The sequence below is a fragment of the Mercenaria mercenaria genome, chromosome 7 (genome assembly GCF_021730395.1).
Source record: "Mercenaria mercenaria strain notata chromosome 7, MADL_Memer_1, whole genome shotgun sequence".
In the NCBI taxonomy this organism is placed as follows: Eukaryota; Metazoa; Mollusca; class Bivalvia; order Venerida; family Veneridae; genus Mercenaria; species Mercenaria mercenaria.
The window spans coordinates 29,420,543-29,443,210 of NC_069367.1; the positions used below are offsets into that span (position 1 = coordinate 29,420,543).

The 22,668-nt window shown below is 36.6% G+C and overlaps 1 protein-coding gene and 3 non-coding genes across 4 annotated transcripts; all 4 read left to right on the forward strand.

The window, feature by feature from the left end:
* The first annotated feature begins 3,313 nt into the window (after positions 1 to 3,313).
* LOC123554663 (60S ribosomal protein L8) lies at positions 3,314 to 19,148 on the forward strand. Its single transcript, XM_045344933.2, has 7 exons — positions 3,314 to 3,335; positions 3,536 to 3,680; positions 6,648 to 6,789; positions 8,564 to 8,782; positions 16,292 to 16,407; positions 16,779 to 16,865; positions 18,993 to 19,148. Exons 2-7 carry the CDS (start codon positions 3,543 to 3,545, stop codon positions 19,065 to 19,067), a joined length of 777 nt encoding a protein of 258 aa, XP_045200868.1. The 5' UTR covers positions 3,314 to 3,335; positions 3,536 to 3,542; the 3' UTR covers positions 19,068 to 19,148.
* LOC123556148 (small nucleolar RNA SNORD37) lies at positions 7,889 to 7,957 on the forward strand. The gene has a single exon (XR_006687375.2). It is a non-coding gene; the product is annotated as a small nucleolar RNA SNORD37 (small nucleolar RNA).
* On the forward strand, positions 15,652 to 15,717 carry LOC123556147 (small nucleolar RNA SNORD37). The gene has a single exon (XR_006687374.2). It is a non-coding gene; the product is annotated as a small nucleolar RNA SNORD37 (small nucleolar RNA).
* On the forward strand, positions 16,561 to 16,629 carry LOC123556149 (small nucleolar RNA SNORD37). Its single transcript, XR_006687376.1, has one exon. It is a non-coding gene; the product is annotated as a small nucleolar RNA SNORD37 (small nucleolar RNA).
* Positions 19,149 to 22,668: the final 3,520 nt, after the last annotated feature.

Genomic DNA, 22,668 nt, shown 5'->3' on the forward strand with positions numbered 1-22,668 from the left:
GACAAATTAAATTAAATCATTACACTATTCATTAAACAAATTTATTTTGGGCGCGTAGAGATGGGCTATATGCGTCCTTTTACCGAACAGCTAAGAAGAGCAAGATGCTGATAATGAAAGAGTGTAACTGAAAAAAAAAACTGGAGTACCTGTGATAAGTTACAGACTCCGGTATAGCGGACTGGAATGATAAGTATATTTAATGTATATATTTTGAAACCATGGTAATCCTAGTCAGTATATTATACATATTATACAGTAAATGCGTGCGGACGTGCAATGATTTGCGTATTTTTGCCGTGAGCTCCGATTCATAATCACTTCCTGACATGCGCAGAAGACCGCTCCAGGTCTGTAATAAGGAACATCGATAATGTAATAGGTCAGAATACGAGATTTATTTCCTCGATGCGATCTAGACATTCCTTCCAGTACAAGCGGTACTCTCTGTACTCTGAACAATTATTTTCCGAAAATAATACAAACGCGGTTCTCTTAAACTTTGCATTTTGATATCTAGTCGACCTCCATAGACTCTGTGCGTAAACCAACAAGACTGTTAAAAGAGGTAAAGTGAGTGTCATTGTTTCTTCATAAAATGCTTTGTTTTTATAAAACTTCACAACATCAAGAAATCTTTTCTCCAGCACTTTAAAGAAAATCCCAGGAGAAAATATTAAGTGATGATTACTGCATTATTTTATCGCTGTAATGCCTAAGCTACCTTGTGACAAGTATCTACCTCTGTACATCATTTTTTTTTCCATATCATTCTTATATATACTTCATCATATCAGTGCTCCAGCTAGCCATTTACAGCAGGGCGCATCGCCCGTTCCGAAATTCGTTCCGCCCTGTTGCCCCGCCAGGCACCCTGCCCGTTTTACAACCATTCATTTTTTTTTTTTAGCCAAACTTCCCTTTTTTGCCTCAGTGATTATAATACACTGCTTTATTGCCCCCTTTTTATCGAGTGATACACGCCAGGGGGCATTGACATAATTGCAAACAATTAAACAATTACCTGCTGTAATCGTGCCCGAGGCAGACCATGATATTATAGACTGCTCCACTAGCATTAAAATCATTGAACCTTAGTGTTAAAACAGTTTGCAAACCAGTCTGAAATCATTATCATTTCGCGCCACCTGTCAAAGTGTACTTTCGTTTTCGGTAATATAGTCGTAAATACCCCTTTATACACAACTGAAACTTAAGTCCAGACAACAGACATTTATATGTAATTAATAAAAATCGATCACAACCAAATTCAAATAGGAAAATATTTTGATTTTATCGTTTTACAAGTTTTTGAAATCGAAAGTAAGTTGTCGTCTGCTTTGTGAAATTGCCGTTTTTTCATGAAGATTTCTTTGAAATTAGTTTACTAAGATGTAATGACAGGGTACACTTTAATGTCAGATACTGTGAAATGCTGTTAAACTGTCTTTGCATCATAATATTTTTTCAAAAATATTGTTTAAACTGGACATTCCACGACTTTTAGAAAAAAGTGTAACCATATCCGGATATAAAATTTTGGATACCCGGAATATGTCTATTACAAGTGCTAAACTTGCTTTTACACTGTTGTAAGTTAAAAACTTTGCCTGATTTCATTTATTTAAGTGGAAGTTTAAACTTTATTTTCTGTATATAATATGTTGCAGGTATAAATTTATAAATATCAAGTAGCCTACATGAAGAAGATGTGTACTGAAATTGTAACAAAGTAAAATAGGCCTAAACACATATAGATATTGTTATTCAGTATGCAATTACAAAGAAATGTTACAAGTTGAAAATCAATGCCAAGTAAAATACAAACAGTAGAATTTTTAGTTAATAAATAGGTGCATTAGAGATGACAGACATAGCCTATTAAAAGATCATACCTAAAGTGTGCCAAAAAACATGCCTAAATTATGCCAAATTCCATGCCTAAAGTATGTTAAAATGCACTGTATGCATGGACCAGTAATATTTTTTTCCCGGGGGAGCACGGTCCCGGACCGACCACCACCCCAGAAGTGCCCTTTTCAGTGCCAGCACCCTGCCCTTTTTTAATCCTAGCTGGAGCACTGCATATGAATTATATGTGAAATGCGATAAACTACGGAAGCTGTGTAAATTCTGAGGGCCTCTCAAAGCTCTGAATTGAATCCTGTCTCAGTGCAAAGAGCTATAAACTTCTTTACTTAGTGAAGACCAACAACGAACCATTTTTCACATAGTTCTGCTCAAAGAAGTATAAATGGAGTACAATATATCTATTTTCATAGCTCTTTGTTCTGCCTTTGCTTTCGCACTATGCCGTGTCCATTGATATTGTTTCATGCCTTTGTTTGTTTGTTTGTTTGTTTGTTTTGGGTTTAACGCCGTTTTTCAACAGTATTTCAATCATGTAACGGTGGACAGTTAACCTAACCAGTGTTTCTGGATTCTGTACCAGTACAAACCTGTTCTCCGCAAGTAACTGCCAACTTCCCCAAATGAATTATCAGAGTTGGAGGACGAATGATTTCAGACACAATGTCTTTTATCAAATAGTCATGGAGAACATACGCTCCGCTCGATGATCGAACCCGCGACCACGCGATCCGTAGACCGACGCTCTCCCTAATGGTCATGACTGACAGAATTATGCTACAGGCTGATCACAACCAAAATAAATGTAAGCTGCCCCAGGTCAGAAGTGGTCCAAATATACATAGTGCTAATCTTTTTTCCGGTCTTACTAGTAGTGCTTTTTTTCAATAGCAAGGTGTTTACTTTTACTCTACCGCATTTCAGTATGTATCACTTTGCATTCTATTGAAATAGGCATGTTCCTATCGTATGCTAGGTAAAAATGGCGACGTAAGAATTAAATGTCTTGAAAAGAGAAAATGAAAGAAGCAAAAAGGAGTAAATTCAACGAGTTGTACTTAATGAACTGTAATTTTCCTATATAAAAGTTAAAACCAGTTTTTCTTTCTCTTGTAGCGATATAGTTCTTTATGGGAATATAAGTGTCTGAAAATCTGAAATGCTGGAAAATGTCGAAAAACCATTATAAAATAAGTGGATTTAGTGGTGTTCAGCCTACATTATGCCTACACTTGATTAAGAAAAGAACTGTTTCATTTTTGTCAGATATAAATCAAATGGCTAAGTCGTAAAATGTTAGAAATTCTAATTATTCATCATTTTTCAATTTGATCTGAGCTGAAAATATGTAAATCGGTATATTTATTCGATAAGCTCAATCGTTAAATCTGTCTTAAACATCTAAAAAATTTACGACTTATTGCCTTAAACCGTCAACTTCCTCTTTTTTTCCATAGGCCATTCCGGTAAGTCAATGTGGAAAAGTCTCAATAAAAATCCGTCACATCCTTGTCTATGTATCATAATTGTTCATTGATTCTGTCACATCTTGTTGAAAAATAGTCACCCAAAACTGTCAACTACATATTTACCCCTGATCCTATAGCTTTTATTTGGTTTCCTTGCCGGTCAATGAGGTGTTCTTAAAAGTTTATTTTTATTTCAGTTTAAACATGGGCCGCGTTATTCGAGCTCAGCGTAAGGGTCCAGGAAGTGTGTTTAAGGCCCATACGAAGCGCAGGAAGGGACAAGCAGCTATACGTGCTATTGATTTTGCTGAAAGACACGGTTATGTAAAGGGAGTTGTGAAGGTATAACGATTTTTTTTAGCAGATCTCGGACAGGTCACTCGTAAATTAACTACAGTTGATTTAGTCAGTTCCGGATTATAGGGGTTCCATATATCACAGCACAGTTTACACTTACATGATGAAGATAATCATTTAGTTCTTAGCATGAAATTTTGCTTTAGTAAAGTGAAATAACAAACAAAATACAAGTTTTGCAGATGGCTGGAATGTGAAGAAATCTGTATTTTGTCAATCCATGTGATCCGGAGCTCGTGCAACAGGGACACAACACAATTGAGAAATGATTTTTAAACGGGTCTAGTATATTGCCCGATTGGTGCATCATGCACCGATCGGTGTTTCATGCACCAATTGGTGTATTCAACAATACACCGATCAGTGTATTGGCTAAGAAAATTTATCAACTGACCGTTATTTCACATGTATTTGATATTTCCGCATCATGGGAAAAACTAAAAAACAACCCTCCGAGGTGAAGTTTTCAAATTATTTCATTATTTTTTAATTGTATTAGGTAACGTAATGATAAAACACATTCACATGTACTACTTACATATTATTTATTGTCGTACACAACAATTTATAGTGTTAAAAAGCATTTTTGTTTAAGATTTCTCAATGCCACTGCAGCATGTGTTCCGCCATGTTGATATCCGGGCAATTTTGAGTGATTTTCCCTTGATTCGGCGCTTGAACGCTCGAAAAATCAGCATCTGTCAGAAAATTACACTAAAGTATGGTGTCCAAAAAATGACATAAACCAAAATATAAAATTACCGCAAATAATTTTTTTTTTTAAATATCAAAGCAAGTGTTGTATAAGCTACAAAATGAAATAATAAATGCACTCATGCCATTGTGCAGATTGTAAACTAGCGAAAGCAACAGCATGCCCATTCACGCACTGCAGTACGTGAATCACGTACAAAATATCAAATGCACGCATAAAAATCACTTGTTGGGGGTACATGCACGCAGAGATTCGGAACTCCAGTTCAGCTGCCAAATCGCTGTTTATTTCATCGCACACTTGCCAATTGTTTGGTATGGTCTAAAACGCAGATCCGGTCCACGAACGTTATAATTTCGTTTCCATCACCGAATTCTCGGCGTAATTGTCAGCTGTATGGAGGGGTTTGGTAAATTTTAGTCGGACGTCACACGGGTCGTGTGCAAAAAAAGAATGGATACGAAACGCAAAAAGGCATTTTAGCTTTAAGAAACTCAGCAAAAGGTTAACAGTATTTTATTTTTTCGATATTTAACTGCAATTTTGATACACATTGCATATCTGTAAAAGTTTGGGCATTTATTATTGATGGACGAATTTTACCAGTCTTCAGTTGACTGTATGTTATTTCGGACGAATCGTGTTTCGTTCACGAAATTGGGAATACACGAATCTTGCTGAAAACATATTTATATTTAGTATAATATAGGGAGGGGTCTTTTGATTCAGAATTTCCTATCTTAACTTTGGAAAAACATTTTACATTTTCTAAAATTATCTCATCTGTTATACCCCACCCACGAGAGTTCTGTATATATATATATAAAAAAAAACAAAAAAAAAAACAACGTTCTATACAAATTTCAGTAGTTAAATAGAAAATTTTCAGATCTGCGATGTAGTGTACCCCCAAATTTTGAAGTGTACCCCTATTCTGCAAAAGCAGGGGGTACATGTACCCTCAACTTTAAAAATGAGTGGGCATGCTGAGCAAGTCAGAAAATGACACATGTCTGATGTCACTAAATCCATGCTAATCATCACAGAGGAGAGATAATATCGAAATTAAAGAAATTAAAGCTTTAGATAATTATTAACCTAACTCCTTGATCCACTCTTGATTTATATAACATAATGGCTTATATCATTAATAAACCAACATGTTACTAACTTTGATATCACTTCTTATTGATAATACAACTGTTAAATTAAGTTTGAACATTACGAGGTTTCAAAACTGATACTGTGAAAATTTATTTCATATTTCATTATGTCGCTACAGGTACACCATATATATTCAAGGTAATACGCATGTCATTCAAATTTTGGGATGCTATAGCCCTTAGTGATCCGGAACTGACTAATCGACTGTACGTAGCTAAATATTATATATAGCAAGACGAGGTATCTCTTGAATCATTGATACAGATTCAAGAGGAAACTCGTAAATATATTGAATATCCATACATATACAGAAAACATTGTAAATCCTAGACCTATTTTTTATGAAATATCAGTTAGATTTAGAATTAATCCATATTCCCTTCAAACTTGAATTGTAAATGGATCAGATACCACCCTTCACTTGTATTCATTCTTTTGAAACGTTAAAAAACCCCAGTAAATTATGAGGATTCAAACTGGCACAAATAGTTCAGACAATTGTGTGACAAACCCTTTTTGATAATAGGGCATTGTTACAGACTGAAAGATGGGGTTTTGTTTCCTGTTTATATTCAGTGACCATTACAAGGTACAAGGGAAGGTTTCTCAAACAGTTCCATGGCAATTTATTGTTTTAAAAAAAAATGGGAGCATGTCCCATTTCATATTTAAAGTATGTTTGAATCTATTTGTTGTTGTTTTTAATATAATTAATGGTTTTGATACACTTGTTCATCTTTTATATATCAACAGAAATTATTCAGCAAGGAACAGAATATTTGGTGTTTGGCGATTGTTTCCTTTTTCTTTTGTAATGTTAATAATCTGGTGAACACTGACCAGTGTCTGAAAACCATTTAGATTCAAGTTTATTATTTGAATATTGACAGTCATTTTTTTTTTCTAATGTAAGTTGAGCAAAATGTTCAATGAAAATATCTTTTCAATGAATTACCAGGCTGTCGTTCCTGTACAAAAAATAGAACAGCTACAACATTGTACAACCATGTGACATCACTCTTGAATGATACTCTTTATCCGAAGGAATTAACCTTATCATACAAATGTTGCAGGATATTGTACATGACCCTGGTCGTGGTGCACCGCTGGCCAAGGTGACGTTCAGAGATCCTTACAGGTACAGACAGAACACTGAAACATTCATTGCCACTGAGGGCATGTACACAGGACAGTTCATTTACTGTGGGAAGAAAGGTAGGTCATTTATAGTCAGTAATGACTCAAAGTCAATTTATAAGTTTTGTTCAACTTTCGACAACCCGCATCAATGCTTGTTCGAGCCTCACTCAGGTGGGGGTTGAATTCTTCATGTGAGGAAGCCATCCAGCTGGCTTACGGAAGGTCAGTGGTTCTGCCCATGTACCGGCTCGTGATGAAATCATGGAGAGGCACCTGGGGTATTTCTCCACCATCAAAACTGGAAAGTTGCCATATATAGATGACCTTTTATTGTGTTGGTGCGCCACCCATACTCCCCCAAAAAAAGTTCAACTTTCGTCATGCTTCAGGCAAGTCATTAAGTCGTGATGTTATCCCTACAGTGCCTTGCAATTGACAATGGAGCATCAGGTTAATGTGATTATAATTAGGGGAGTAAAATTCCACTTGGCCACTGGCATTGTCGAGTTAAAGTCTGAGTAGGACTACAGAAACTTCCATAATACTTGACCGATACTTGGCATGTTCTTTTTTCAAAGTTTGTCTAAGTTACTTTGGCAGTTACCATAAGACTGTGATTCACTTGTCAGTTTTTACTGGTAATTTTTACAGATCGCGGGGTCATGAGTTTGATCCTCGGGCAAGGTGTATATTCTTCATGACGATTTGATGAAAGACTTGTCTGAAATCATTTGTCCTCCACCTCTTATTCATGTGGGGAAGTTGGCAGTTACTTGGCAAGTTGCAGACAACAAGATTGTACTGGTACAGAATCCAGGAAAACTGGTTAGGTTAACTGCCCGCCGTTACATAACTGAAATACTGTTGAAAAAAAGGTGTTAAACTCGAAGCAGGCAAACAAAAATGAACCAATTTCTTATAAATGAGTGGAGGAGCCAACTTGTCCAGCCCTATAGAAAATAAAAGTAGCAATTGTGCTGCTTCAGGTTGTGTTTTAAGCCACAAATACTAAACATGCAGACTATGTTTGGCAACAAAAATATCACATTTGAATGATTTCTGAATGCTGTTTAAAACGTGCGTATTGCATTTTACTTGATAAAAAAATATTTTAATGATATAGCTTTATAAATAAAAGCTGTTAATTTGAAGTGGAAGTGAATATATATTATATCAACATGATGATTAACAAAATTTCTTCACTTTGACCTGAAAGTCATTGATGAAAATTTATAATCTGATGAAACTTCCTTACAGTTTCCTGCATAAGTATAAATACATGGTCTGTTACGTACATGTATAGAGCATTTTGACCCTTTACTTGTCAGTATTAGAAATAGGGATATATATCCACTTGCCTGAATGTCAAAAATGAGTATGGCAAGTCGTACTGTTTCACAAGGGCATTGTATAAAAATCTCACCAGGGCAAGTAGAGGTCAGTAAGGCTGTCATAAGTCTTTGATGAAAATTCTTAAAGTAAGTTGATAACACTTCAGGACACTTTTTGCGAAGTTGAAGAGTTTGTCTATTTTTCTAGTGACATGTTGAATCCAGCCAATTGAGACATGGATGTAGTTAGTAACATTACCAGTCAAGAAATTACATGAGATCCAGGAAATGCTTGTGGCAGATTAACTTGCAACACAATTATAGACTTACTGTTTGAAAAGAAATCAACTGAAGCCTTATAGTAGTCCATTTTTCTGTCCCATTTCAATGGATTTTTTAGATGGTCTTCATTTGAGGGTATGCATTCTCATTCTTATAACAAGAGATGCGTTTTAGGGTTTATATGATTAATAACTATTGAAATGAAATCTAATGTTACTGTATTTTAATTTTTGCAGCAACTCTACAGATCGGCAACATTTTACCAATTGGTGTTATGCCTGAGGGTACCATTGTATGTTGTTTGGAGGAGAAAACCGGGGACCGTGGCAAGATAGCCCGCGCCTCCGGCAACTACGCTACAGTCATCTCACATAACCCAGACACAAAGAAGTCGAGAGTTAAGCTTCCATCAGGCTCGAAGAAAGTTGTTCCATCAGCAAACAGGGCTGTAGTAGGTATGTGAAATGAACTTTGCCCACTAAGAAGATTTGGAAGAACCAGAGTGCTATAATATACTTGTATGTAACAGATTTTATGGATTCGGGTAGAGTGGGTGAAATTTGCTGACGTCATATAATTTATCATGCCATTACTATATCAACTGCCTGATAAAGCCTGTCTGGGAAAAGCAGCCTTTCTCAGGTCAGTAACTTGAGAACACTTTACACTGTGCAAACCTATGATAAAGTCAAAGGACATCAGATTGTGTCTGCCTTGCATTTAAAAATTAATACGCCTTCATACTGCACTGAAATAGGTCTTTAAAATCCCAAAAATTATAAAATAAAAGCGGAAAATCAAAGGCTAACCTTGTGTTTTGTACCCGACATCTCTGTTCTGCTGAACATGAATGGTTTTAATTTGCTGCCAAGTGAAGTTTCATCCTAAGTTCAGTTGCAAGAGGGATACCCATTCTCACCAAGCAAATGTTAGATGTGACTTAAATAAATACAACATAACACCGCTTGGCAGAAAAAGTAGGTATTACTGTTTCCTCGATTTTATTCAGTAACATTCCATTCCAGATGCAATATTCCTTGATGTAAGTGCAGAGAGCTAAAATCCTGAACAAACGCTTTACATGAGTCATTTTCCGTTTCTACGAGCGTTTCCGTTATAAAAACTTTTTGTGGTAATTGCAAATACGGTAGGCATACGCTATACATTAGTGACATGGTCTCACGTACCTAATAAGAGCGCATTTATAAAAGTAATTGCGTAAATATGTCTTAGCAGTTATTCTCAAAAACAAGATTGTTTTGCCCTTTATTTCGCATGAAGGTAGGATAAAAGTTGTTAATAATGGCATGATAAATAGAATTAACAGGTAACTGTCTTTTGAGAAAGGGATTTCTCAGAATCTAGCCTTGTCTGAGAAACCCTTTCTCAAAAGACAGTTACCTGTTATTCTCTATTTACATCCATGACAGAGTTTGGTTTAAGGTCAGGGGTTTTTTTACTAAGAAAGTGACGCCGATAGTCGGCATCTTCCCCTCGGAAAATTTTTCCCCAAAAAATCAATTTTCCCTAGTCTAGTGGCGAAAGAAATCTCCAATTTTTAGCTCACCAGAGCCAAAGGCACATGGTGAGCTTTTGTGGCCGCTCAATGTCCGTCATCCATGTGTCATCCGTCCGTCAACATTTCCTAAAAACTTTTCTTGAAAACCACTGGGCAGAATAACACCAAACTTCACAGGAATGATCCTTGGGTGGCCCCCTTTCAAAATTGTTCAAAGAATTGAATTCCATGCAGGACTCTGGTTGCCATGGCAACTGAAAGGAAAAACTTTAAAAATCTTCTTATCCAAAACCACAGGGCCTAGGGCTTTGATATCTGGTATGTAGCATCATCTAGTGGTCCTCTACCAAGACTGTTCAAATTATCCCCCTAGGGTCAAATACCGCCCCGCCCCAGGGGTCACATGTATGGTTTATATAGACTTATATAGGGAAAACTTTGAAAATCTTCTTGTACAAAACCACATGGCCTAGGGCTTTGATATTTGGTATGTAGCATCATCTAGTGGTCCTCTACCAAGATTGTTCAAATTATCCCCCTAGGGTCAAATACGGCCCTGCTCCAGGGGTCCCAAGATTTACAGAGACTTTTATAGGAAAAAACTTTAAAAATCTTCTTGTCTGAAACCATATGACCTAGGCTTTTGATATTTGGTATGATGCATTGTCTAGCAGTCCTTAGACTAGCCACTAGACTGATAATAACTGTATTTCTATATTTTTCCCTTTTTTGACGAATTCAGTTTCATAGAGACAAAAGCCAGTCTATTTTAGAGATTTTCACACAGGACTGATGTTGAAATTATCAGTCTAGTACAATCCGAAATGCTCTCAGAGAGATGATTGGCACCTATGGCTATTAGATTACCCTTGGATAATTTGGTACATCATGCTAGTGGTCATGTGTTACGCTGCTCATCATAAATCTGTTTACCTAACTGATTTTTAATGGAGATAACTAAAGAACCATTCTCATCTAGAATAAACCATTGTGCTACTTTTGAAATCTTGATAGGTCATCTTGCAAATGTATTTATTAACAATAACATGTTTATTTGATTTAAAGGATTATTCTAATAATTAAAATTCTGAAACTGAAGAATGGATTTTTTAAAGCTTCTTACAGCATGCCATTGTCAAAAGCACATTTTAAAAGGTATGTTGAGTTCAAGTTTATTCAAACGATAAAAAAAACTGCTTGGTACATTATGTGGCAAAAAGGAAGATTATGATTGCTACCATAAAAAACATTTCAAAGGTGTTAATAAAACTGAGACTTGTCCCATTGGAAAGCCAGCAGATATAGACAAAATTATGATAAAGCTGTACCAAAATTAAAAGAAACACAAGTGTCAGCAAAACATTATTTCTATTCAGTGACTAAGCACCGTACTGCAGTCACTGCAGCACCAAACAAAAAAAGACGTTTTATTTTCTTAACAAAGATTGATAAATAATAAAACTATTGAAGGGCGATGCATATATGAAAGGCTGGTGCACCATTCTTATTGCCAGATATCTAATGCTAATAGCTAAATACAATATTCTTGCTCTCATAATAAATGCGAAAATTTCAAATATCTAATGTCTATAATGCTGAAAGATAATTCTAATTGACCTTTGATTTTATGAAATAAAGATCTGCATCATGTCTTATAAGTCTGATTTGAAGAATGTTCTACCATGTCATGCCAACATCGGACAATAGCATATGCATGTTAGCATTCAGCTTTGTATGGAGGGCCTGTGCGCCATGCTAATTGCCGAATGTCAATTTTAATGCTAAATGCCAATAACTTTATGCTAAATTCATATTATTTAATGCTAAATGTTACTTTTTATTAAATTATGTGTCATTTATCATTTGGAAATTAGCATGGCGCTCCGTCCTTTCTACAGTATTGTTTTGCCATCGCATTTGACAATTATGGCTTAATGTTTAAGATTTAGCATTTTGCATTAAACATTTTGATTTTGGCATGTGGCATTTTTCAAATGAAAGGGCGGAGTTAGAATGTTAACTTCCTACTGCAATATATTTTATGCGAAATATCAAATGCTTACTTGTATTTAGAGTATTAAATATTTTTGACGTTAAAATGAAGTATTTGGTAAATTGAACAAGCCTTTCATGAATAAAACTATACTATTATCAACTAAATAGCAAATAAAGTGGTCTAATAAGATAAGATAACCAGCGCTTAAAATTTCAAATAATATTACTTTATAGTATACATAAGATTTTCAACCATTTCCAGTCCTCTCTACACTGGCGATTAGTTGAACAAATGCCTGTACCTTATAAGATATGTAACTAATTGTTAATATGGAGAGTTACCTTGTCAACACAGAAACATTTTGAAACCAAATGTCTCTATTTAACATCATATTTTTCACAAATCAATTAATTTTATTTTAAGACATTTGGCTCTGCTAATCTTTACGAAAAAGAATACAAGTATGGGGTTTTCTTGATTTGTAAAGCATTAGATAACTAACTGGAGTTAACTGAAGAATATAGTAGGCTAAATGCGAAATTTGCACAAATAAGAAACTTACAAGAATTATAAGCTAAAATGTATTTCTAACTTTGAGACGTTTCTATCTTCTGCAGAAATACCAATTTTGATGTAAAAATATGCTTTTATGTATTTACATACACATTTTTAAAGCTAAAAAATCTTTCAGAAAAGCCATAGACCTTCTAACTAACAGAATACAGGATAACAAGAAATGAAAGCATTCTGTCCGAATATTCTCAGAGCAAGATTGCAGATTTATATATCCGGTGTACTTGTGTTTCACTGTCCTTCAAATACAACACTTCAATATGCATTATTCAGCCCCTGGACCGGGATATTCTTTAATGCACCACTATATTATTGAATTTGTGCATTCCGTCTATTAACGTTCAAGGTTTTAACACAAATATCGCAAAAAGCTAACTTTTTCCTCTACCAGTTCGGGGGAAAAACATATCTGTTCTACTCCTATATTGTTCAATTACAGTTTAATTCCTTATGTCCATTTTATGACAAGCCATAGGAAGTGTATCTTTCAGATTTTCAAATCTAACTGCAAGTACCAATACAGAGAAATGAAAATTCGTTTCTACTCAGCTGACCCCTGCCTTTCTAAACCCAAGCTACCAGATGGTATCAATGAATTGCATAAACATATGGCAGTAAACCACTGATCTCTATCAGTTAGGCTGTGGTCAGTTCTAGACATTGATTGATAACAAACCTAAAAAGAGGTTTGTGAATTTTCGGATTGTACTAGACTATGATATTGGACATAGGATATAGACTGGCTCAGTTCACTACATTCAATCATAAAAAATGTAAATTCAAAAAAAAAAAGATATATCATAGTCTAGGAGCTAGTCTAAGCAGTCCTCTACCAAAATTGTTCAAATTATGCCCCTGGGGTTAAAAGAGGCCCCGCCGTGGGGTCACTTAGTTATTATGTGAGTTATATTGGAAAAATACTTAAAAAATCATCTGATCCTATTTCCAAGACTGTTTAATTATAATTGCCTGATGACCCCAAGTGATATGATGTCACTTGACTGTGACCTTGACCTACTTCCTTGTTTTTATGCCCCCGAAGGGAGGCATGTAGTTTTTGAACGGTCTGTCCACAATTTTCGTGTCCGGTCCATATCTTTGTCATCGATGGATGGATTTTCAAATAACTTGGCATGAATGTGTACCACAGTAAGACGACATGTCGCTCGCAAGACCCAGGTCCGTAGCTCAAAGGTCAAGGTCACACTTAGACATTAAAGGATAGTGCATTGATGGGCGTGTCCGGTCCATATCTTTGTCATCGATGGATGGATTTTCCAATAACTTGGCATGAATGTGTACCACAGTAAGACGACGTGTCGCGCGCACGACCCAGGTCCGTAGCTCAAAGGTCAAGGTCACACTTAGACGTTAAAGGATAGTGCATTGATGGGCGTGTCCAGTCCATATCTTTGTCATCGATGGATGGATTTTCAAATAACTTGGCATGAATGTGTACCACAGTAAAACGACGTGACTCGCGCAAGACCCAGGTCCGTAGCTCAAAGGTCAAGGTCACACTTAGACGTTAAAGGATAGTGCATGGATGGGCATGTCCGGTCCATATCTTTGTCATCGATGGATGGATTTTCAAATAACTTGGCATGAATGTGTACCACAGTAAGACGATGTGTCGCGCGCAAGACCCAGGTCCGTAGCTCAAAGGTCAAGGTCACACTTAGACGTTAAAGGATAGTGCATGGATGGGCGTGTCCAGTCCATATCTTTGTCATCGATGGATGGATTTTCAAATAACTTGGCATGAATGTGTACCACAGTAAGACGACGTTTCACACGCAAGACCCAGGTCCGTAGCTCAAAGGTCAAGGTCATACTTAGACGTTAAAGGTCATTTTTCATGATAGTGCATTGATGGGCATGTCCGGTCCATATCTTTGTCATTCATGCATGGATTTTAAAATAACTATGCATGAATGTGTGACACAGTAAGACGACGTGTTGCGCGCAAGACCCAGCTCCGTAGGTCAAAGGTCCTAAACTCTAACATCAGCCATAACTATTCATTCAAAGTGCAATCGAGGGCATGTGTCATCCTATGGAGACAGCTCTTGTTTAAGATACAGCCTTGAAATTTTGATGACATACACAGTTTTGCACACAAACTGAATTTCATTGACCATGAATTTGACCTAGCTACTGACTTTCTTGATATTTTAGCATCAGTTTGACATTTGAAACATGTAGCTCGTATTACTCAGTTGAGCGATCCAGGGTCATCATGACCCTCTTATTATGTTTTAGTAATATTAGATCAACTTACCTTAAAAATCATTGCATCCTTAATAGTTTGACGTACAGCAACGATGTAGGCAACTAGCCAAGACGGTGATTACACTATATATAGCTGTTTTATTACGTCACGGACAATGTGTCCCAGCATTCAACGCTCGCTATATACGACGATAGAAACCAATCTTTAAAACCAGTATTACATGATGTATATACATTGTGAATTTTCCCCAAATAGGTCTCATTTGGGTGATTTTTTCCCCTTTGACCAGCGCCCAGCGAATTCCCCAGCTCCTAAAAAAACCCTGAAGGTATTGGACCTGTAATGACAATGGGCAAAGTCTATGCAATAACGTATTCTCATATGCTATTTTAACATACTTCAGTCATAACAGATACTTGCTTTGTTTATAACAACGAAAGAATGCTAAAATATGAAATGGAATGGAAATTGTTGATTGTCATGACAAGTCCACTACCTTAACCCTTACCCTGCTAAATTTCTATAATGAACTTGTCCATCTTCCAATTTGGACAGTACCGTTAACTGTTAAAAGGGGTGCTTACCAAAAATGTACTGCTCATGATCTACACTGGTCGCAAAGGTAGAACCAAGCGTGTCCAGCAAGGAAAGGGTTAAGCTAGGGTCATATTCTTCTATATGGATAAGTACCAATAAGTACCAGTCTGACGTAAAGAAGACTGATGCAAAGTACACCTGCTTGGAATAGAACACACATATATTTATGAAAGGGGTGTGTATTCTTTCTGTATTGAAAACATCCACGTCTTAGCTTATTGAAGGTCAGCGATCAAAACTCAACAAAACAAATGCATGTTAGTGATGGAAATAAAGTGACATTATTTCAATCATATGCATGAGTAAGACCTTGTCTTCCAACACTGATAACCATCACATAACGTTGGCAGTTTCTGCAACATTTTAAATCCAGCTAATAATTTTGGAAGTGCAAGAGTATTGCTCACATGATGATTAAAAAAAATTCTTCACTTTGACCTGAATGTCATTGATGAAAATTTATAATCTGATGAAACTTTTTGAAGTTTTTGGCCTAAATGAATAAAGGAGTTTGACCCTGTGCTCAACAGTGTTAGAAATATGGAATTTACCCACTTGCCTGAATGCCTCTAATGGGTAGGGCAAGTCAAACTGTTATGCAAGGGCAACCTGGTAGTATATTACTCTTAAATAGCAATAAAACTAAAATTTAAGGGACTCTGGGTAAGTGTATGTAGATGAAATAAAAGAATTTACACGTTGTAACTTGTATAAAATCTTGCCAGGAGTAAAGGTGTAATGTTATGACTGACTTGCCATTTGGAGAGTTATGCCTGAAAAAGTTCAGTCAAGCTGCACTGATAGGATAATAATGGGAGAAGCGAGGATCTTCAGTCTTGTAAAGTTATCATTAGAAATGCAATTGTTATTAAACCTCTATGAACAGGTGACCTCAATAATTCAAGTTAATGAATTCTTAAACTAAACACTTCCTGAACGAGTTTGAATGATCCAAGTTACACAATAGTGAATGATTTAAGTTACATAATCATGAATGATCTGAATTACACTATCATGACATTCATTGTACATATTCCATGTTTTAGGGATTGTTGCTGGAGGTGGTCGTATTGACAAACCCATCCTGAAGGCAGGACGTGCCTATCACAAATACAAGGCCAAGAGAAATTGCTGGCCCAAAGTTCGTGGTGTGGCTATGAACGTAAGTTAACATATTTTCACTATTTACTTACTTAAAACACGCTACTGATTCTTTACCATACATTTCTGGTGAGATATTTAAAAAAGAATTTCCAAATTTTTGATCTATGGTATTTTCCATACCGGACTTGAAATTTTGGAAGTGGAGTATTTCTAACATGATGATTAAAAAAATTTCTTCACTTTGACCTGAAAGTCTTTGCTGAAAATTTATAATCTGATCACACTTCCAAATAATTCTGATAAAAGCTGTGAGTATCTGTTTAAGGTAAGGTTGTCAAGTAAATGGGATCTTGATTTATTCATTTTTCTTTTATGTAACATTGTATGTTATGTTGCAGTGAAATAATTTGATATACTTGAACTTTACAGCCAGTAGAACATCCCCATGGTGGTGGTAACCATCAGCATATTGGTAAAGCTTCAACCGTCAGAAGAGACTGCTCAGCCGGTAAAAAGGTAAATGTCTTTAGTATGCCTCAAATATTAAGTACAGTGATTTTGGCCCCAGTCCAAATGGCAAATAGTACGTTTTTTCCCCCAATTTCATAGATAAATTTCTATTTTTTCCAGTCAAGACTTGCACTAACCCTAACCTAAACATTAGATATTTGAAGCACAATGAAATCTGCAAAATTAATAAATGTATTTATGACTAATTTTTGCAGAACTGTGATGTTTTTAGCTCGACTATTCGAAGAATAGTCTAGCTATTCTACTCACCCTGGCGTCGGCGTCACACCTTGGTTAAGTTTTTGCATGCAAGTACATACAGCCATCAATTAAAGGCATATAGCTTTGAAACTTATTTTTTCTTTTTCTAGGTCAATTACCAACCTCTCTGGGTCAAGTCCCATAACTCTGACATGTATTTTGAGCAAATTATGCCCCCTTTTGGACTTAGAAAATTTTGGTTAAAGTTTTACATGCAAGTTACTAACTCCAAAACTAATGCAGATATTGATTTGAAACTTCACATGTGTCTTCGGGGTTATAAAACTAGTTGATAGCAGCAAGTCCCATAACTCTGACCTTCATTTTGGCCAAATTATGCCCCCTTTTGGACTTAGAAAATTCTGGTTAAGTTTTGCGTGCAAGTACATACAGCTATTTCTAAAAGGCATATAGATTTGAAACTTATTTTTTCTTTTTCTAGATCAATTACCAACCTCACTGGGTCAAGACCCATAACTCTGACATGTATTTTGAACAAATTATGCCCCCTTTTAGACTTAGAAAATTTTGGTTAAAGTTTTACATGCAAGTTATTATCTCCAAAACTAATGCAGATATTGATTTGAAACTTCACATGTGTCTTCGGGGTTATAAAACTAGTTGATAGCAGCAAGTCCCATAACTCTGACCTTCATTTTGGCCAAATTATGCCCCCTTTTGGACTTAGAAAATTCTGGTTAAAGTTTTGCGTGCAAGTACATACAGCTATTTCTAAATGGCATATAGATTTGAAACTTATTTTTTCTTTTTCTAGATCAATTACCAACCTCACTGGGTCAAGTTCCATAAATCTGACATGTATTTTGAACAAATTATGCCCCCTTTTAGACTTTGAAAATTCTGGTTAAAGTTTTACATGCGAGTTTCTGTCTCCAAAACTAATGCAGATATTGAATTGAAACTTCACATGTGCCTTAGGGGTTATAAAACTAGTTGATAGCAGCAAGTCCCATAACTGATATGCATTTTGGTCAAATTATTCCCCCTTTTGAACTTAAAACTCTTTCGATATTTAACCTTTTTAGGTAATATTTTCCTGCCTCTGGGACAATATTTCGAATAGTCGAGCTTGGCTGTCTTACGGACAGCTCTTGTTAAATCAAATTTTCACTTTTTTATCATTTCCCAATTTAGGCATTTTATGACACATTATTTCCAATTGTAAAGGCCCGCAACACCATTCCCAAATCGGTGGGGTGTAAAAACAGGTACATGGGGCATCAGTGGCTGATAGTTAAGGTTGCTGGCTTTGAATCACCTGAGGTATAAAACTTTCATTCGAGGAAGACATCAAGGTGACAGAAGGTTGGTGGTTCTACCCGGGTTAATGCCTGAGATAATTCCTGGAGGGTCACCTGGGGTCTTCCTCCAAAACGAAAAGCTGGAAAGTCGTCATTTGACCTACTATTGTCAGTATGACCTTTAAACCTATCAAAAAAATGTGTATGGGGGCTATATCGGAGTCCGTGGCATCTGTCAATTGTACAAGAACCCAAAGTGTGAGGCATATCTTTGAAAAAAATTTAACAAATGTTCAAATAACTGCACATAAATGTTAACCATCATAATAGACAAGATACACAAACAACCTAGGTCCAAGATCACACTTGGAAGTCAAATAGCTATTCTTTTCATCTAGAGGGTTTCGTCGGCACAATTTGACATATTTTAATTCTGTAAACTGTGCAAACAAACTTCTTTCATATTCCTCGGTGTATACTCAATAAGTCGAAGTGCATAAAGAAGAAGCTCTCAGACTTTTTCATATTCACCCCTTAGAATGTTAATCACTTGTTATTTATAGGGAAAGGTTCATTACTCATTTATTTCTGATTTTTCTGTGTATTTCAGGTTGGTCTTATTGCTGCCAGAAGAACAGGTCGTCTCCGTGGTACAAATGTTGTCAAAAGCAAAGAGAAGGAATAAACACACAGACTGTTATTTATGTACAAGTCCTGCTATGTACTTACATGTATACAACAGGCAAATAAAAGAGAAAAATATTGAGATAGTGTTAATTTTGTTCAGGTTTTACCAACAGTAATGTCTTTAAGGGAGGTAACTCTTCATAACTTCTGCATGATATTTAAATTTAAGGTATGTTTTCTTACCTCCCCTTAAAGGGAATCGACCATTCTTTAGACCATTGGGAACAAGACCAAATTAAATTTTTACAGAGATAATTGTGTTCATGAATATTCTGTTGAACGTGGTCACTTATAAATGTAGATATTGTCGAAATTTTATTTGACCTAAGCAAAACGAGCTTATGGTGAGCATTTAGAATTGTTGAATGTCCGTCATCCACAATTACTTAAAAGGAATATCTCCTAAAGTACCGAGCCTGATTCAACCAAACTGCACAGGAATGTGATTCGGGTGGTCCCACTATCTAGGTTTACCTAGATAGAATTCTGATTGCGACAGAAACCGAAAGGAAAACTTCAAAAAGATTTCATCAGAAACTGGTAGCCTGATTCTGAAATAATTTCACAGGAGTGTTCTTTCAGTGACCTGCTACCAAACTGGATCAGGTTACATGTTTTGTTACAAAAAAAATTACCTCCATGGGCCAAGGCTAGATTTCACTACATGTATAAGGTTATATGGAAAACTTTGTCTTTAAAGTTGCCTACATGTAACCGATTTCAAAATATTTCCACACCAATATTTGTGGGTTACCCTCGACCACATCCCTTCATACCATTTTGTTGCCCAGCCTTCAGGGCTAGTGACCCTCTACCAAATTTCTCCAGATCATTTTGTTTTGTTAAAAAGAAGGCTTTTAGGGAGTGGGGATAGGTTTCCATATATGGCTTTATGGAAAAGTTTGAAAGTCTCTTCTCAAACTGCTGGTGCAATTTAAAATAGTTTCACAGCTATTTATTCCGTACTTTACCATCTACCAGATTGCTTCAGATCGTTGTTTTCTTATAAACATGACTGCCAAACTTTAAAAATCTCTGAAAAATTTCACAAATATATGCTTTTTGGTGATTTAGTAGAAAGGGCTTCAAAAATCTTGTCGGAAAACACTGGCCCTATTTCAAAATAATTCCAAAGATAATTTCCATGAAGACTTACCAAAACTTAAAGCAAGCTATGAAGCTAGGTCATCATGGCTGTCTTATCCTCGTGTATGCCCATTTGGAAAAAAAGTAGGTATTGCGGATTGGCATATACCATTACCAGACTGTATTATAGATTATAGCTACAGCTGATAACTAAGCACCACTTGAGGATTCAATGTAACCAGTAGATTGAAAATAGGTTTCCGGACTCGAGAAAAAAGGTAGAACTGCTTTGCCTTTCAAACTTAACACAAAAACAAATGACCAATAGAAGAATGTCCTTTATATTGACTTTGGGGGTCAGTGACTCTAAGGTTGAAAGGGACCTGGCTTAATTATGCCCCCCTTCGAAGATATTGTTTTGCAGATGTCGGTCGGTCGGAATGTAGACCAATCCGTTTCCAGATGATAACACAAGAACGCTTGGACCTAGGATCATGAAAGTTGATAGGGGTTGGTCATGACCAGCAGATGACCCTCATTGATTTTGAGGTCAGTAGGTCACAGTGATCCGGAACAGTAAAACGGTTTCCGGATGATAACTCAAGAACGCTTGGGCCTAGGATCGTGAAATTTGATAGAGAGGTTTGTCATCTCCAGCAGATGACCCCTATTGATTTTGAGATCAGAAGGTTAAAGGTCAGAGTGACCAGGAACAATTAAACAGTTTCCAGACGATATTTCAAGAACGCTTGGACCTAGAATCGGGGAAATTGATAGGGAGGTTAGGCATGACCAGCAGATGAACCCTGTTGATTTTGAGGTCATTAGGTCAAAGTTTGAGGTCACATTGGCCAGGAAGAGTTGAACGGTTACCGGACAGTAACTCGAGAATGCTTGGGTCAAGGATCATGGAAGGTGATAGAGAGGTTAATCATGACCAGCAGATGACCCTTACTGATTTTGAGGTAAAAGGTCAAGGTTATAGTGACCCGGAACAGTCAAACTTTTTCCAGATGATTACTTGAGAAGGGTTGGTCTAGGAGATTGGTCATTGGTCATGACAAGTAGATGACCTCTATAGATTTTGAGGTCAGTAGACTAAAAGTCGAGGCCACATTGATCCAGAACGGTTAAACCCTTTCCGGACGAAAACTGAGAATGCTTGGGCCTAGGATCACGAAACTTAATAGGGAGGTTGATCATGACCAGCAGATGACCTCCGTTGATTTTGAGGTCAAAGGTCAAGGTCACATTGAACCAGAACTGAAGTGAGCAAATAATTTGTTTCTTGTGCAATTACTAAATGGGGGCATTTCATGTTCTACGAGCTCGTTTATTTTTTTTGTGTGTTGTGACTCGGATAACAGCTACAGGGTTTATGCAGTGTTGAAAAGAGCTTAAATTTGATGTTCTTTCTGAAGAAGTCCTTAAACATGTCAAAAGGATACAGAAAGACCAAACTTAAATTTGGATAAAAAATCCTTATATTGAGTGAAGCTTTGTACTTGAAATTAACTGTGTGAAGAAAAAGTGAAAAATAACCTGGAAAATCTGGTGGCGAATCAGAGTGGCGAAATACATTATTCATATCGGGCTTGATCTAACATTTGGACAAAAAAACTGTCTCCTACCATGCACATTTTCACTGCATCCAGCACTTTCCAAAATTTGATATCCAGTTGTCTGACTTGTGAACTTCCTATGTTTAAAGGCACTGGCCTCCAGATAATATGAGAACAACAAATATTTGGTATCGGGGGAAAGAAATGTTATATTTCTTAACTAAGTATGTTTTGAAACTTAATTACTGACGGACTATCTGTTATGGAAACGCATGATAATAGTTGTTTTTATGCCCCCGAAGAGAGGCATATTAGTTTTCAACTGTCCGTTCGTTCGTCACGTTAACTTTCTGCATAAAGGCACTTTACTCGGGAAGCACTGCACCCAGGACCCTTAAACTTCACATGCTGATAGTACTTATTGAGTACACCACCCCTACTGACTTTGGGGTCACCAGGTCAAGGTTACAGGGGCCAACGTTAACTTTTTGCATGAAGGCACTTTACTCGCGAATCACTGCATCCAGGACCTTCAAACTTCACTTGCTGATAGTACTTACTGAGTACACCGCCCCTACCAACTTTGGGGTCAAAGGTCAAGGTCACAGGGGCCAACGTTAACTTTGCATGAAGGCACTTTACTCGCGAACCACTTCACCCGGGACCTTCAAACTTCACATGCTGATAGTACTTATTGAGTACACCATCCCTACTGACTTTGGGGTCACCAGGTCAAAGGTCAAGGTCACAGGGGCCAACGTTAACTTTTTGCATGAAGGCACTTTACTCGCGAACCACTGCACCCAGGACCTTCAAACTTCACATGCTGATAGTACTTATTGAGTACACCGCCCCTACTGACTTTGGGGTCACCAGGTCAATGGTCACGGTCACAGGGGCCAACGTTAACTTTTTGCATAAAGGCACTTTATTCGCGAACCACTTCATCCG

What these genes read in the sequence shown, in the direction of transcription:
- LOC123554663 (XM_045344933.2), top strand. Translation starts at nt 3,543, where the DNA reads ATGGGCCGCGTTATTCGAGCTCAGCGTAAGGGTCCAGGAAGTGTGTTT. An exon ending in ATGTAAAGGGAGTTGTGAAG is followed by an intron (nt 3,681 to 6,647) that starts GTATAACGATTT and finishes CAAATGTTGCAG; the next exon opens with GATATTGTACATGACCCTGG. An exon ending in CATTTACTGTGGGAAGAAAG is followed by an intron (nt 6,790 to 8,563) that starts GTAGGTCATTTA and finishes TAATTTTTGCAG; the next exon opens with CAACTCTACAGATCGGCAAC.